The following is a 14,757-nucleotide window of genomic DNA, read 5'->3' as shown; positions in this document are numbered from 1 at the left end:
CTGCTTTACATCCAGAAGGTCCACAGTTCAATCCTTGGCCGTTCCAGTTTCAAGGATCAGCCAGCAAGTGATGGGAAATATTCTGGACAGGTGGTGACTACCGAGTTGGATGGGAAAAGAGCTTGATTTGGCCTAAGGCAGCTTGCTGTGTTCTTATAAATCAAGGGTAGCCAACCTGTTGCTCTCCAGATATTGTGGACTACAACTCCCATCAGCCCCTGCCAGCACAGCCAATGGTGAAGGATGATTGGAGTTGTAGTCCACAGCATCTGGAGGACCAGCTGGGTATCCCTGTGGTCAATCACATTCCACATGAAACTTCTCATTTGTTGAAGTTATTAGGTACCCCACTCTGGCAGGTTAGGTAGGGGCTGAGGTTATTATTATAATAATAATTTTCCAAGGCTGCCTACCTAGTGCCTAGTTTAAGAAGTTTAGGCTGTGAAATGCTAAACACTCTTGCCTGGGAATAGGCCTCATTGATCTCAATGGGATTTGCTTCCCATGTGCTGGTTTGCTCTGTTAGGCTCCAAAGAGAGACTTTGCCCCATCTTAAAATGATTAAGAAATCTCGTGCTCCTGCAGTTAATGTTTCATTACTCTAACTGCTGCTTGTTTTTAAAGAACGTAGTTTATGTTGTTTCTCCCCCCAGACTGAGACTTATTGAAGCGTTGCAAGTCACCTTGAAAATACTTGTTTATGAAGGTGATACAATAACTGCATATAATAGCACTTGCTTGCTTTCACACAGAGGGGCCACTTACATAGGAATATAGTTTGCTGTGACATGTGAAATGGTCAAAGTGAATCGGCAGGAAACAGATAAGCACCTTTGCCGCACAATGGCAGGCTTCCTCTACCTTGTGGCTGTTTGGTCACCTGTTTTACCAAACATGTCCTTAAATGTTTTCTGCCACATGTTCCAAAAGTCACCCTGCATGAGGATTTTGAGAAGTGGTACTAAGGCCCCCCCATACAGTGGTGCCCCGCAAGACGAATGCCTCGCAAGACGAAAAACTCGCTAGACGAAAGGGTTTTCCGTTTTTTGAGTCGTTCCGCAAGACGAATTTCCCTATGGGCTTGCTTCGCAAGACGAAACGTCTTGCGAGTTCTTGCGAGTTTGTTTCCTTTTTCTTAAAGCCGCTAAGCCGTTAATAGCCACTAAGCCGCTAATAGCCGTGCTTCGCAAGACGAAAAAATCGCAAGACGAAGATTAATTTCGTCTTGCGAGGCACCACTGTATTTCCCCATGCGAATTGATGGCTTGTATGTCAATAATCTCTGTTCGGTGACACTGTGCAATGAAAGAATTCTTTTAAGCACAGCAAGATCAGAATCAATCACCTGGTTCCCTAAACAAAGAACCAGGAAATAGTGGCAAAATGCACAAAGCAATGCACAAAGGAATAGAAAGAACTAAAATATCCACTTAGTAGCAACAGCAGCAATCTGTGTATGTACAGTTGGAGCAACAACAAGCTCTGAATAATACAAAACCAGTCACAGGGTTCATCCAAACTTACCTTTTGCCCTGCTGTTTCTAGGCACAGGGAGGTGGAGCTTCATGCTCCGGCACCGGGGGGGGGGGGAGAGCAGGTGGGGCGGGGCTAGTGTGTGTCCTGGGTTCATGGCACGCAGCCTGCGGGGGCATGGCACCAAGTGCGGGCGGGGGGGGGGCAGCTGCGATGGCACCACACCGGGATCACGCTGCTGGGGGCGGTGCGCTCTCCCCCCACTCCAATTTGTGTTTTCTGTGGATTGGCATTTGCTATGATTCACTGATAAAGAACAGGCTTTCATGAGGAAAGTATTGGGCCAAAAAAGAAAAAGAAACACTTAAGATACAGAATTTTAGTTTAAAACATGGGCCTGTGCCTAGAGTCGCAGCATAAAATGAAGTCTGGATGAACCCAAAGTCACCTGCATTGTAGCACTTAAACTTAAAGAAGGGGACAAACTTTTCTACATGACAGGCTTGTTGTTTGTACTGGTGCTATAGGTACTGTTAACTGTGGCCAACCTTCAAACTAGAAGAAGACATGACTTAAAGAAGATGACGTGCACGGGCATGCAGAGAGGCGTTCTTGCAACTGTGGAACTCCCTTCCACTTAAGAACTGTAGAGGTTCAGAAGAGCGGAACAAGAAATTTCTCTGTTTGGGCTAGTCAACAGTCAGTTTAAAGAGGTGAGGGCTCATTTTCATTTCCTTGGGTATGTTTGTTTTCGTTGGCTTGGGTCCAAGGTACTGTGGAGTAAGTCCCGTAAGTCCCAAGAAGACTTCGATTTTGTTTTTCTTGAACAGCAAAGCCACCTGGCACCTGCTTTGATGCTGCATGGGAAATTAATGTTAAAACTAAGGGGCATTCCAAAAATAATTTTCAATACAATGTGTTAAAAGAAGGGGGGGGAGAGCAAAAGGTCTAATGGAATAGAACAATGTGGAGTCCTCAGATCCCCTCCTGTCTTTTGCCTCTCCCTTTTAAAACACACACACACACACACACACACACACACACACACACACGAGAGAGAGAGAGAGAGAGAGAGAGAGAGAGAGAGAGAGGGGGGGGGGGGATTGTGTTGTGTTTGTGGTTTAGGGGATGGCCTGTTTGGGAGCTGGTTTTCTTTTTTGGTGGCTCTGAGCATTAACCCTTTTTCTTCTGTGAAACAGGTATTACGGGGTGGCCATGAAGGAGTCTTAAAATTTCAAATGTACCCCCAAACGCCTTGATTAGAGACCCGTGAAATTAGAATAAACTCTTTGGGAGAACCTAAGCAGTTTTGTTTTGTGTGCTCTGTTTTACATTTGACTGTTATCACTCACTCCAAGGCCTTGCTAAGAAACAGAATATGGTACAACCGAACAGAAATGAACTGCAAGCTGAGTGGCTTCCCAAAGTAGAGATGTATAAATGCTCTCCTGTGTGTCAAGCATCCCTCTAGCAAGCGTTAACAAACACCAGCTCTCCACCTGAACGTGGAGCTGGGGTAGGGGATTATCTCTACAGTTGATCTGTGCTGTGGAGGCATTCCAAGCACCTCCAAAGTTCAATGTGACATCAGAAACAAGAAATGGCATTAAAAAGGCCAGCCACCATTTATAGACCTCTATTAAAGTTCAAGAGAAGTTTACTCACAGGTTTATAGAAACAGGAAAATAATCCCTGGTTATTTGAGAGGCTTTCTTCACAACAAAAATGTTTACATTTAAATTTTTTTTTTTACCTTCACAACAAAAATGTACTACATATGCACTGAAAATACAAATATCAGATTACAGGAGGGGGGCATTTTGTCTCCCTGCTCTTCATCTGGACTCCAGTAAAAATAAGCATTTCTATAAGCCTCATTACCTTATTAATAGAGTTGGGCGTTGGAGGAATCTCATCCTTCATCATGGGCAAACTGTTTCCTTCCATATCCTTCCCTGAAACAAAATGACAAAAGTAAAACACTGAGGAGCTCTGTGGCAAACCACAACTGCTGAAACAACAGTCCTGAGAAAGGACTTCATTTCTAAAGGAAACAGAAATGGCCACAAACGCCCTGTCCCAAAAAGGAGCTGCTGTAGGATTAATTGCAGGAATATGTATAGTATTTTAATATGACCAAGATCCAGCCCAATAGCAGGATATAGAAAAGCCACCACACAGCGAAGAATGCAATCCGAACTCCACCTACCTGGGAGTAAGCCCCGCTGAATTCAGTAGGGCTTACTTCTGAGTAGGCATAGTTAGGAGACTGTGCTGTAAGCTGCCAATATCTGTTCAAAATAGCAACAAAGGTCAAATGCAATTTCTATACAGTGGTACCTCGGGATGCGAACGGGATCCGTTCCGGAGCCCCATTCGCACCCTGAATAGAACGTAAGACGCGACGGCACGTCTGCGCATGCGCGGGTCGCATTTTGTCGCTTCCGCGCATGCGCATGACATCATTTTGAGCATCTGCACATGTGAGAGGAGCGAAACCTGGAAGTAATGTGTTTGCGGAGCGCAACCCGAAAGCGCGCAACCTGAAGCACATTCAACCCGAGGTATGACTGTACATGATTTGGAACATGAAATATTTTTTGCCATTCACTGATTTTTGGCCAAGGCCTAGTTCACACATGCCTTTGTGTTCATTCTCTGTACTAGCTGACTATGAGAGCAGGTACCACTGAAGAGTGTGACATTTGAGACAACTGGAACAGACAGGGAAGTTCTTCCTGTGGAATTAATGTCCATTCACACATGCATTTTATCACTTAATTTGAGTCAATTAGGGGATGAACAGGCATGTGTGTGTGTAAAACTGCTCCAATCCTATGAAGACTTACTTCTACAGCAGGAGTCACATTTTATTTACCCTTCCTTGGCATTCCTCGAAGGACATAACGCTCTCTGCCTCTCTCACTGATCTGCCCAGCTTCATGCCTAGAATAAAAATCAGCTCTGACTTTCAGGCTACCTTTATTAAAGAAGAAAGTCTAATCTGCCTTGTTTCATGATTTGAAAGTCCTGTTATGAGAAAGACTTTACATTCTCTGCCTTAGGCTGAGATCCTGGGCAAACATGGTTAAGTTCCACTGAGGTCAATGGAGCTACTGGCAAGCAAATATTAGGATTAGGGCTACCCTCGCACTGCCACACTCACACATGTCTTGATTCTAGGTATTTGTACAATGGTGTTTACATGGGTGAACTATTATTGAATGAATTTCTCATCCTTGCCTTGCATATTCATTTTGCTGAGAGAGAACATATGGCCCAGGCTGCCAATTAATTTTAATGGGAATCACAAGACTGATTCATGGCTCACAGATATGCAGATTTACTCCTTTGACAGTTTAAAATAAGTCACACCGTGCCCTGATTATTGATTCACACCTTAAGAAGAGAAAGTACTGACATCTCACACATACACACAAATTCTTTCCCCAGCTTTGTGAATCAGTTCTCCCACAACACTTGGCATTTCAACAATATTTTCCCTGTGCCTTTTCATTTTCCCTACAGACACTCTAATCCAAAACACATTTACCTGGGAAGAAAGTCCAAAATTTTTCATATAGGATTTACAGACAAGGGTGTATGCACTGGACTGCAGCCTAAACATCACTTAGCAGCACATGTCTTAATACCTTTGTGGATCTGCATTTAACCTAAAGGTTATACAATTGCCATGTGCTCTGTACTGATTGCACTGGCTTTGGTTATGCTTCCAGTTTAAATGCTTCTGTAGCTCCCTCAAAACTCACCCTTTGTTATCTCAGAAGAAAAGGAATGCCTGCTTAAACAAACGCAAAAGAAAATTGTTTCCATTTTCCTTAACATTGCTGTGGCTTGGAAAAACAAATGGCAAATTAAGCCCAAGAACCCACCATAAAATCACACCTGTACCACATGTGCTGATATGCAACACAGAAAAGGGAAAACCCAAGCTACCTGGAACAAGGCAAAACAGAAGCTCTCAATAGTTGCCTTCAGAGCCTCAGTTCATCCCGATTGGAATTTAAAGGGGCAGATACAAAGGGTGTGTACAAATATGCTAGACAGACTTTTCAGAGAACCGCAGCTCTCAAACCACTTGGTTTTCATATAGAGGGGACATTTTGGGACTTCATTAAAATCACAGATGTGTTCCAGTGTTCTCCTGTGTGATAATACATTACCAGTGCTACGTCAATAGCAGCCATGTCTTTTACGTGCTGTCGGTCACTGAATTTTCTCCTTCGTTTTGCTTCTTGCTTAATGCTTGATCTTTTTATTATGTTTTTAGACATGCTGTTAGCAGTCCAGAGTAGCTGGGGAAACCCAGCCAGATGGGTGGGGTATAAATAAAAAAAGCACTATTATTAAATACAGTCATACCTTGGAAGTCGAATGGAATCCATTCCAAAAGTCTGTTCGACTTCCAAAACGTTTGGAAACCAAAGTGCGGCATCTGATTGGCTGCAGGAAGCTCATGCAGCCAATCGGAAGCTGCAGAACCCATGTCGGGTGTTCAGGTTCCAAAATAACGTTCGAAAACCGGAACACTCACTTCTGGGTTTCAATCGTTCAGGAGTCAATTTGTTCGGGAGTCAATTTATTCGGAAGCCAAGGCATTTGAGATCCAAAATACAACTGTAATAATAATATTATTTATTAATTTATTTATTTATTGGGTCAGTTTAATTCTTCGCTGCTAAGCCATAATCTTGGCTGATCACTGGTGAAGCATTATTTTCCTTAGATTGTTGGTTTACATTTGCTTTATTTTCACAAAATGAATTGGTTGTCTCCCCACTCCCAATATTCTATTAGCTATAATACCTAGAACAACTAAGGGAGGGGGATCAAAAAGAGGATACGGAGCCCACGATTATCAGTGAATCTAATATTCAGTTTTAAAGTGCAAGCCTAATCATGTCTACTCAGAAGTAAATCCCACTGAAGCCAATGTGGCTTACTACCAGGTAAGTGGAGTGAGGATTGGAGCCTCACTACCTTTTACTCCCTCAGTATAGACTTATGGCTGCAGACTTATTCTGGAAGGAAGGCTGACCCAGTAGGTTAAGTGCGAGAATGGCCAATAAAACTGCTGCAAGAAATGGAGATGGAATGGAATAAAAGAGCATAACCTTCAGCACCACATCTCTGTGCCAGACAAACCAATGCCTGTTGACTTTATGTGTATCATATAACTAAGAAGCAAACAGAACTTATGCCAGAGGAAAAAAGGAAGGCAACTATACTTGCTCGCTATGGTGTGGATGAGCTTGCATCAAAGAAAGTATTGCCCACACTTTCCAGTGTATTTCTTTGTTGCTTTCCTTACTGCAAAAAGTCCAGTTTGGGGTGGGCTGGGGAGTGAGTTTGTTGGGCAAAACCTTCCAATCAACTTTTATAGTGCAACTTGAATTTGCCTGCATGTGACTGAATTCCACCCCAAAATAACGAAAGTCTGGAAAGGCCCTGCGTGAGATATGTGATACTGCTCCTTCAATGAAATGTGTTGCCTTTTAAGGATTTCTACGTTTTGCTTTGACACTATCCTGCTGCTGCTTGCTATGTATTTGAGACTGCTGTCACTTTATTGTTTATTTTTTATGCTTTTAAGTTCACACAGTGCAACACTTTGCACCGTCTTCTCTCAGAAAAGCAGTAGATCAATCATCGCTTTAATAGCAAATGCAGCTGGGATGAGCCCTTATCGGTTTGGAAATGAAACAGGATCCCTGAGAAAATAAGACAGCAGTTTCAAAAGACCCTGAAGACTCCCTAAGTACATAGCAGTATGTAAGTTTGTAAATTAAAATAAAAGGGTTTTTTTAAGGGCTGCCAATGAAGGGCTTGTGAGTTTCTAAAATATGTGGAATGTTTAGGCAATCAGTTGGCAGGTGAGGAAACTGAAGTTGCAGAGAGGAGAAAGAAATTATTCTGCTCATGTCTCTTAACAGTATAAAGGTAAAGGTACCCCTGCCCGTACGGGCCAGTCTTGACAGACTCTGGGGTTGTGCGCCCATCTCACTCAAGAGGCCGGGGGCCAGCGCTGTCCGCAGACACTTCCAGGTCACGTGGCCAGCGTGACAAAGCTGCATCTGGCGAGCCAGAGCTGCACACGGAAACGCCGTTTACCTTCCCGCTAGTAAGCAGTCCCTATTTATCTACTTGCACCCAGAGGTGCTTTCGAACTGCTAGGTTGGCAGGCGCTGGGACCGAGCAGCGGGAGCGCACCCCGCCGCGGGGATTCGAACCGCCGACCTTTCGATCGGCAAGCCCTTTATACTATCTTAACAGTATAAAGTATAGTTAATACCCTGGAATGAGAGGTGGGGAGGGGGATATGTGTGGTGATTTTTATTTTTTAAAAAAACACCTTTCACTATTAAATAATGTTTTAGGAAGGAAAGAAAGATGCACCCATATTCTACAGAACTCTCCTGCACATACTGCTTGCATTCTAACGCTACCTAGCTATAAAATGCTCAGCAGGAGTAGAGGCCAGGATGAAAACTGAGTGATATAGCACAGTGGGGGAAGACTTTGGTTGGGAATAGGAGAAGATAAAAAGTGTCAATTGCCTTCTCCACTACCCCTTCTCCAAGCTAAACAGCATTGTAAGGTTTCTGTTTTTTTTTTTTTTTAATAAATTTTTATTGGTTTTCCATAAAACAAAACAAAAACATAAACATAAACAAACAAAAACACGACTTCCCCATACCACCCCTTTTCTGCATTCTTGTTTCAAGATTTTTCAGCAACCCTCTGATCATAACTTAATTATATTTCATATATTTAACTTCAGTTAGTTATTAATGCAACTGTAGTTCTTTATCTCTTATAACTCTGAGCCCCTAATTTTCCAAATTACAGCAGTTTTTAAGATAAACTTTAAATTTATTCCAATCTTCATCCACCGCCTCTTTCCCCCGGTCTCGAATTCTGCCAGTCATCTCTGCCAGTCCCATATAGTCGATCACCTTCGTCTGCCATTCTTCCAACGTGGGTAAATCTTGCGTCTTCCAATACTTTGCTAGAAGAATTCTTGCTGCTGTAGTGGCGTACATAAAAAATGTCCTATCCTTCTTTGGCACCATTTGGCCCACCATACCCAAGAGAAAGGCCTCTGGTTTTTTAACAAACGTTCTCTTCAGAACTTTTTTTATTTCATTATAGATCATTTCCCAGAAAGCCTTAATCTTCGGGCAGGTCCACCAAAGGTGATAGAAGGTTCCCTCCGTTTCACTACACTTCCAACACTTGTTATTGGGCAAGTGATAGATCTTTGCTAACTTAGCAGGAGTCATGTACCACCTGTAGATCATTTTCATAATGTTTTCTTTTAAGGCATTACATGCCGTGAATTTAACACCAGTGGTCCATAACTGCTCCCAGTCAGCAAGCTCAATGTCATGCCCAATATCCTGTGCCCATTTAATCATATTAGATTTCACCATTTCATCTTGAGTATTCCATTTCAACAGCAAGTTGTACATTCTTGACAAATTTTTAGTATTGGGTTCTAACAGTTCTGTTTCTAATTTTGACTTTTCCACTTGGAAGCCTTTCTTTCTGTCCTGCTTGAATACTTCATTTATCTGTCGATAATGTAACCAATCTCTCACCTTAAACTTCAGTTTCTCAAAACTCTGCAATTTTACATTTTCACCATCTTGTTCTATAATTTCACAATATTTAGGCCAATTAGAACCCATATTCAATTTTTTCACCTCTTTTGCTTCCATTGGTGACAGCCACCTGGGGGTTCTACTTTCAAACAAGTCTTTATACTTAATCCAAACATTATACAGAGCTTTCCTCACGATATGGTTCTTAAAACCTTTATGCAATTTTACCTTGTCATACCATGTATATGCATGCCAACCAAATCTGTTATCAAATCCTTCCAGATCCAAAATGTCTGTATTCTTGAGGAGCAGCCAATCTTTCAACCAGCAAAACGCTGCTGATTCGTAGTAGAGTCTTAAGTCCGGCAGGGCAAAACCCCCTCTATCTTTCGCATCTGTTAATGTCTTAAATTTTATCCTTGGCTTTTTGCCCTGCCAGACAAATTTCGATATGTCTTTCTGCCACCTCTTGAAACAGTCCATCTTATCTATTATTTGTAATGTCTGAAACAGAAATAACATTCTAGGCAATACATTCATTTTGATAACAGCAATTCTGCCTAACAAGGAAAGTTTCAGCCTTGACCATATGTCTAACTCTTTCTTAACTTCTGTCCAACATTTATCATAATTGTCTTTAAAAAGATTCACATTTTTCGATGTCAAATTTACCCCCAGGTACTTCACTTTTTTTGCTATCTCCAAACCTGTTTCATTCTGGAATGTCTCTTTTTCTTCATTTGTTAAGTTTTTTTCCAAGACTTTAGTTTTTTGTTTGTTCAACTTAAATCCTGCAACTTGACCAAATATCTCGATCAGTTCTAAAACTCTTTTTGTGCTAGTGATTGGCTGTTGCAAAGTCAAAACTAGGTCATCTGCAAATGCCCTTAATTTATACTCTCTCACTCCGACCTGAATTCCTTTAACCAACTGGTCCTTTCTAATCATGTTTAACAAAACCTCCAGAACCAGTATAAAAAGTAGGGGAGAAATAGGGCATCCCTGTCGTGTTCCTTTCTCTATAGCTATCTCTTCCGTTACCACATTATTTACAATTAGCTTTGCCTTCTGCTCAGAATAAATTGCACCTATACCGTTTTCAAAACCTTGGCCTACCCCCATCCCTTGAAGATTCTTTTTCATAAAACTCCAACTAATATTGTCAAAGGCTTTCTCCGCGTCCACAAAAATCAAAACCGCTTTTCTGTTAATGTTCATCTCCAACAGTTCCACAATGTCTATTATGTTCCTCACATTGTCAGACATGTGTCTTCCCGGGAGAAAGCCAGATTGGTCTTTATGAATCTCGCCTGTCAATACTTTCTTCAGTCTTTTTGCTAAAATGTCTGCAAAAATTTTGTAATCCACATTTAATAATGATATCGGGCGGTAGTTCTTAACCTGGTTCTTTTCAGTCTCGGTCTTTGGTATAAGTGAAATAAAGGCCTCTTTCCACGTTTCGGGTGCCTTTTTCCCCTCCAATATTTCATTACAAACTTCTTTCAGTGGTTGCACTAAACCTTCTCTCAAAGCTTTATAGTATCTAGCCGTCAGTCCATCTGGTCCTGGAGACTTTCCCAGTTGTGCCTTTTGAATGGCCTCCTCTATTTCCTGTTCTGTTATTTTCTCATTCAAAATCAATTTGCCCTGTTCTGGAATTTTCGGTAGTCCATAATTTTTAAGAAATTCTTCTATTTCTTGTTCGTTTACTGGCCCTTGTGTGTATAATTTCCTAAAGAAACTTTGAAAACAGTTACTTATCTCATTTGGCTTATGAACATTCTTTCCCTCTATCTCCAAACAAGTAACTGTATTCAATTTTTGCCTCTTTTTCAGTTGCCATGCAAGGAGCTTCCCACACTTGTCTGCAGACTCAAAAGTCCTTTGTCTCATTTGCTTAATTTTCCATTCTATCTCTTGATTTGTCAGTTCCATATATTGCGTCTGATAATATTTTATTTCTCTCAAAATTTCTTGAGACTTTGGTTTTGACCTCAGTTTCTTTTCTCCTTCCTTCATTTTTTCTAAAATTCTTTCTTTCCTTTCATTTTGCTTTTTCCTCTTGATTGAATTCTGTTGTATCAGGAAGCCTCTCATCACGGCTTTACTCGCGTCCCAAATTGTTCTTTTTTCCACATCTGTTCTCCAATTTATCTCAAAATAATCTTTCCATGTCTTTTGGGCCTTTATACAAAATTGTTCATCTCTAAATAGGGAGTCATTCATTCTCCATCTAAAGGATCCAGTTGTTGTCATTTTCATTTCCATCTTTACGGCATTATGGTCGGAGCAGGTTTTTGGGCAGATTTCTACTTTTTTAATCTTTGTAGCCATCACACTAGATACCCAAATTTGGTCGATTCTCGTCCATGTCATTTTAGATTCCGAGAAAAAAGTTCCCTCTCTCTCGAGAGGATTCTTTGTTCTCCAGATGTCAATCAAGTCCATGTTTTCCATCATCTCGAAGAAAGTCTTTGGTAATCTTCCTTCTTTAGATATTGTCTGTCTTTGTGCCTTGTCCATATTTGTAGATACCACTCCATTCATGTCCCCCATCATTATTATTTTGCAGTCGAGATAATCTAGTAAGGTCTCATGCAACTTCTTAAAAAATTCTGCCTTCCCATCATTTGGTGCATATACTCCAATTATCAAATATTTTTCCCCCTGGATCTGTACTTCAATTGCCAGATATCTTCCTTCTTCATCCTTAAATTTTAATTTTGGGTCCAATTTTTCCTTTGCATAAATCACTACTCCTCTCTTTTTTACTTTATCGGAAGATATAAATTCTTGTCCCAATCTTTTGTTCACCAACAATTTCCTGTGCGCTCTAGTTATATGAGTTTCCTGTAGACATATCAGATCCAGTTGTTCCCTTTGCAAAATGTGGAAAACCTGTCGTTTTTTTCTGGGATGGTTCAAACCGTTGCAGTTCCAGCTTAGAAGTTGCAGAGACATTTTGTTTGTTAGATGTTTGATCCTCCGACTGCTCCAAGTTTTTCTTCCTCTTCAGTTGGCAGTTGTGGTAGTCCAAATGATAGATTTGCGATGTCTGTTAGCCCTCCTCCTTCTGATGTTAATCCTTGTCCTTCTCTTCCCGGATCCACCGTACCTTTCTGTAGGTCCTCTAGGTTTCTCTCCAAAAAATATTCTTTCTCCTGTACTGTTCTTATTCTTACTTTCTTCCCTTTGTAGTTAAAGGACAACCCCTGTGGGAATTCCCACCTGAAGGGTATAAAGTTCTTCCTCAGCAAATTGGCAAGATCTCTATAAAAAGTCCTCACTTCCAAGATGTATTTAGGGATGTCCTTAAAGATTTGGACTTGAATGTTTCCAATCACCAAAGCTTTTTGATAGTGAAGGTTCAATATCTTGTCTCTTTCCTCTTTGGTTCTAAAAGTGATCAGACAATCCCTTGACTTCTTGCTTTGCTTTCTACCAAGTCTGAAAGCAGTTGTTATCCCTACTTCATCTTCCTCCAGATCTCCTTGCCAATTTTCCAGAATTGCCTCTGTGAGAAATTCCGCCAGATTGTCCTCTTCTTTCTCTGGAACCTGTCTAAATTTCAGATTTCGTTCTTTCCGTTGTAATTCCAGTAAGGAGAGGGCCGCTTCATGCTCATTCACCTTTTTCTCAATCGGCACAAGTCTTTCCTGCGTCTCACCTGCAACAGATTTTGCACTTTCTGCAATTTTCCTTGTTTCTGAAGATTCCTGAATCAGTCTATTTATAGATTCTGTGTTTGTTGCCACTGATGTGGTATTCAGATCCAATCTTGCTGTAAGTTCTGTCAATTTCTTTGAATTTTCTGTTGATTGCTTTGTTAAGGCCTCAAGGGATTGATTTATTTTAAGCAGTGCCTGTGTCATAGATTCCATTGATGCTGCTGTCGCACTGTCCGGTGCAGGCACTGTGTTGCCAGAGATTGAAGCTCTTTTCTTTTGTGTTAGTTTAGCTTTAGATCTGGTTCTTATCTCCTCTGCTGTGCCACTCATATCCCAAGGCCGTTCTCACAGGAAAAACTTGCAATGGAAAATCCCACTATTAGTCAGTTACTTTGCAATTTTTCCCTCTTAGCCCTCAAGAGGGAGCAGTTAAAAGTTTCCAAGTTAGAAACAACAAAGAGACAGAAAGCCGGATGTAGAAAATCTCAAATCCGCCATTAAAGTTGTAAAACTTTTTCTCCAATTTAAATTTGGTTAGTCCAATGTCAGTAACAAAGTCCCATTCAAATCCTAAATGTCTTAAAATTTTTTCACCATTTAAGGTATAGTCTATATCCACTTCAGAGCTATTTTAAAGAACAGTTTTCCCGGTGTTAAGTCCTGGCAGGTCGTCCCGGGGATCAGAGCAGTGAAAAACTTTGTTTCCCTTTAAATTAAAAGTATCTTCACAAGACTGTCTTTTTCCCCCCTTCTCCTACCAATCTGGAGGGGAGAGATACTTTTGACAGCTCAGGTTTGACAGTTCGCAACTAAGTTTCTAATAACTGCAGCGAGGTCTTTCGTTGCTTTAAATTCCTGCAGTCCGGGGGGGGCAGACTTCCTTATTTTTTGCCCTCCCGTTTTCAGCCAAATTTTCTATTTTTAAAGGTTCCTAATTTTTTTCCCTTCTTACTCACGGGAATCCAGTCCAGATTTTCTTTTCAGGAAGGAATCGGCGCTCTCCGCTAATGGCGACGCGGCTTCACTCCGCAGGCTGGGTAGCGACTCTCAGCACCGCGCTCACTCCCGATGCCGCTCCGGAGCCTTTAAAAAGGCTCTTTCACAGTACCGGGGGGCGCAAAGGTGCCCACCGAGTCTCCTTGCTCTCAGGCTTCCGCGCCTGAGATTTTAGGGGTCCCCCACTCGCCGTAGCGGGTAAGACCCGAACTTGCGGAGCAGTCCTTCTCCGGAGCTCGGAGGTAGGACCGCCATTAAGCGCTGGCACCGACCGGAAGTCTGTCAGCATTGTAAGGTTTCTGTTCCAGACTGGCTGAAAGTCCTGGACAACAGGAGGGGTGTGTGTTTGTAGATGCAGCAAAACTCTGTGTATCTGGCATGCTTTTTAAAAACTGAATTTTACAATGATAACAAAACACGTATCCCAAATATAAAATAGCTACACACACACACACACACACACACACACACACACACACATGTTCTGAGCTAATATGATACAATATTCTGAACTAAGCCCAGAAAATATATGAAATCAGTTACAGTGAGCCTGTTGTGGACTGTCAATAACATAATTATTAGGGACGTGGTACTAAACTTTGATGCTTTTCTTTCCCTTCTCATAGAACTCAAATACCATGAAAAGGAATAAAATTGTGGCACTGCCAGAAGTGAATTATTTCTACCCTAGCACCACATCACCTTGAGAAATTGCTTGCCAGTTTCTCAACTAATGTTATCTCCCACATCTTTGGGTACCAGGAGTCAATAGCTACTCCTTACCAAGCCACTAACACTCTGGCTGCTGATTCACCAAGAGCTTATCAGATCCCTACTTTCAGATCTCTTGCCCTAGAAATACTGTAAATTCAAAAGAGCAAAATGCAGAGAGGGTTGCACAGTATATTTTCAAAATATTATTATTATTTATACCCTACCCATCTGGCTAGGCTCATTATGTTAAAAACGCAATTCCAAAACCCCTGAACTCTGTG

At 41.5% G+C, this 14,757-nt stretch overlaps 1 protein-coding gene across 4 annotated transcripts in view; it reads right to left on the bottom strand.

Moving 5' to 3' along the window:
- Nucleotides 1-14,757, bottom strand: part of OSBPL5 (oxysterol binding protein like 5) — a 173,931-nt gene that overhangs the window by 48,246 nt on the left and 110,928 nt on the right. For all 4 annotated transcript variants that reach the window (XM_028733327.2, XM_028733321.2, XM_028733331.2 and 1 more), the window contains exon 3: nt 3,355-3,428. In XM_028733327.2, coding sequence (XP_028589160.1) covers nt 3,355-3,428 — 74 coding nt within the window. The remainder of the gene's footprint in view (nt 1-3,354; nt 3,429-14,757) is intronic.

This window comes from Podarcis muralis, chromosome 1, assembly GCF_964188315.1.
Source record: "Podarcis muralis chromosome 1, rPodMur119.hap1.1, whole genome shotgun sequence".
In the NCBI taxonomy this organism is placed as follows: Eukaryota; Metazoa; Chordata; class Lepidosauria; order Squamata; family Lacertidae; genus Podarcis; species Podarcis muralis.
Note: the sequence above shows the minus strand (reverse complement) of the source record. Positions and strands in the feature narration are given on the sequence as shown.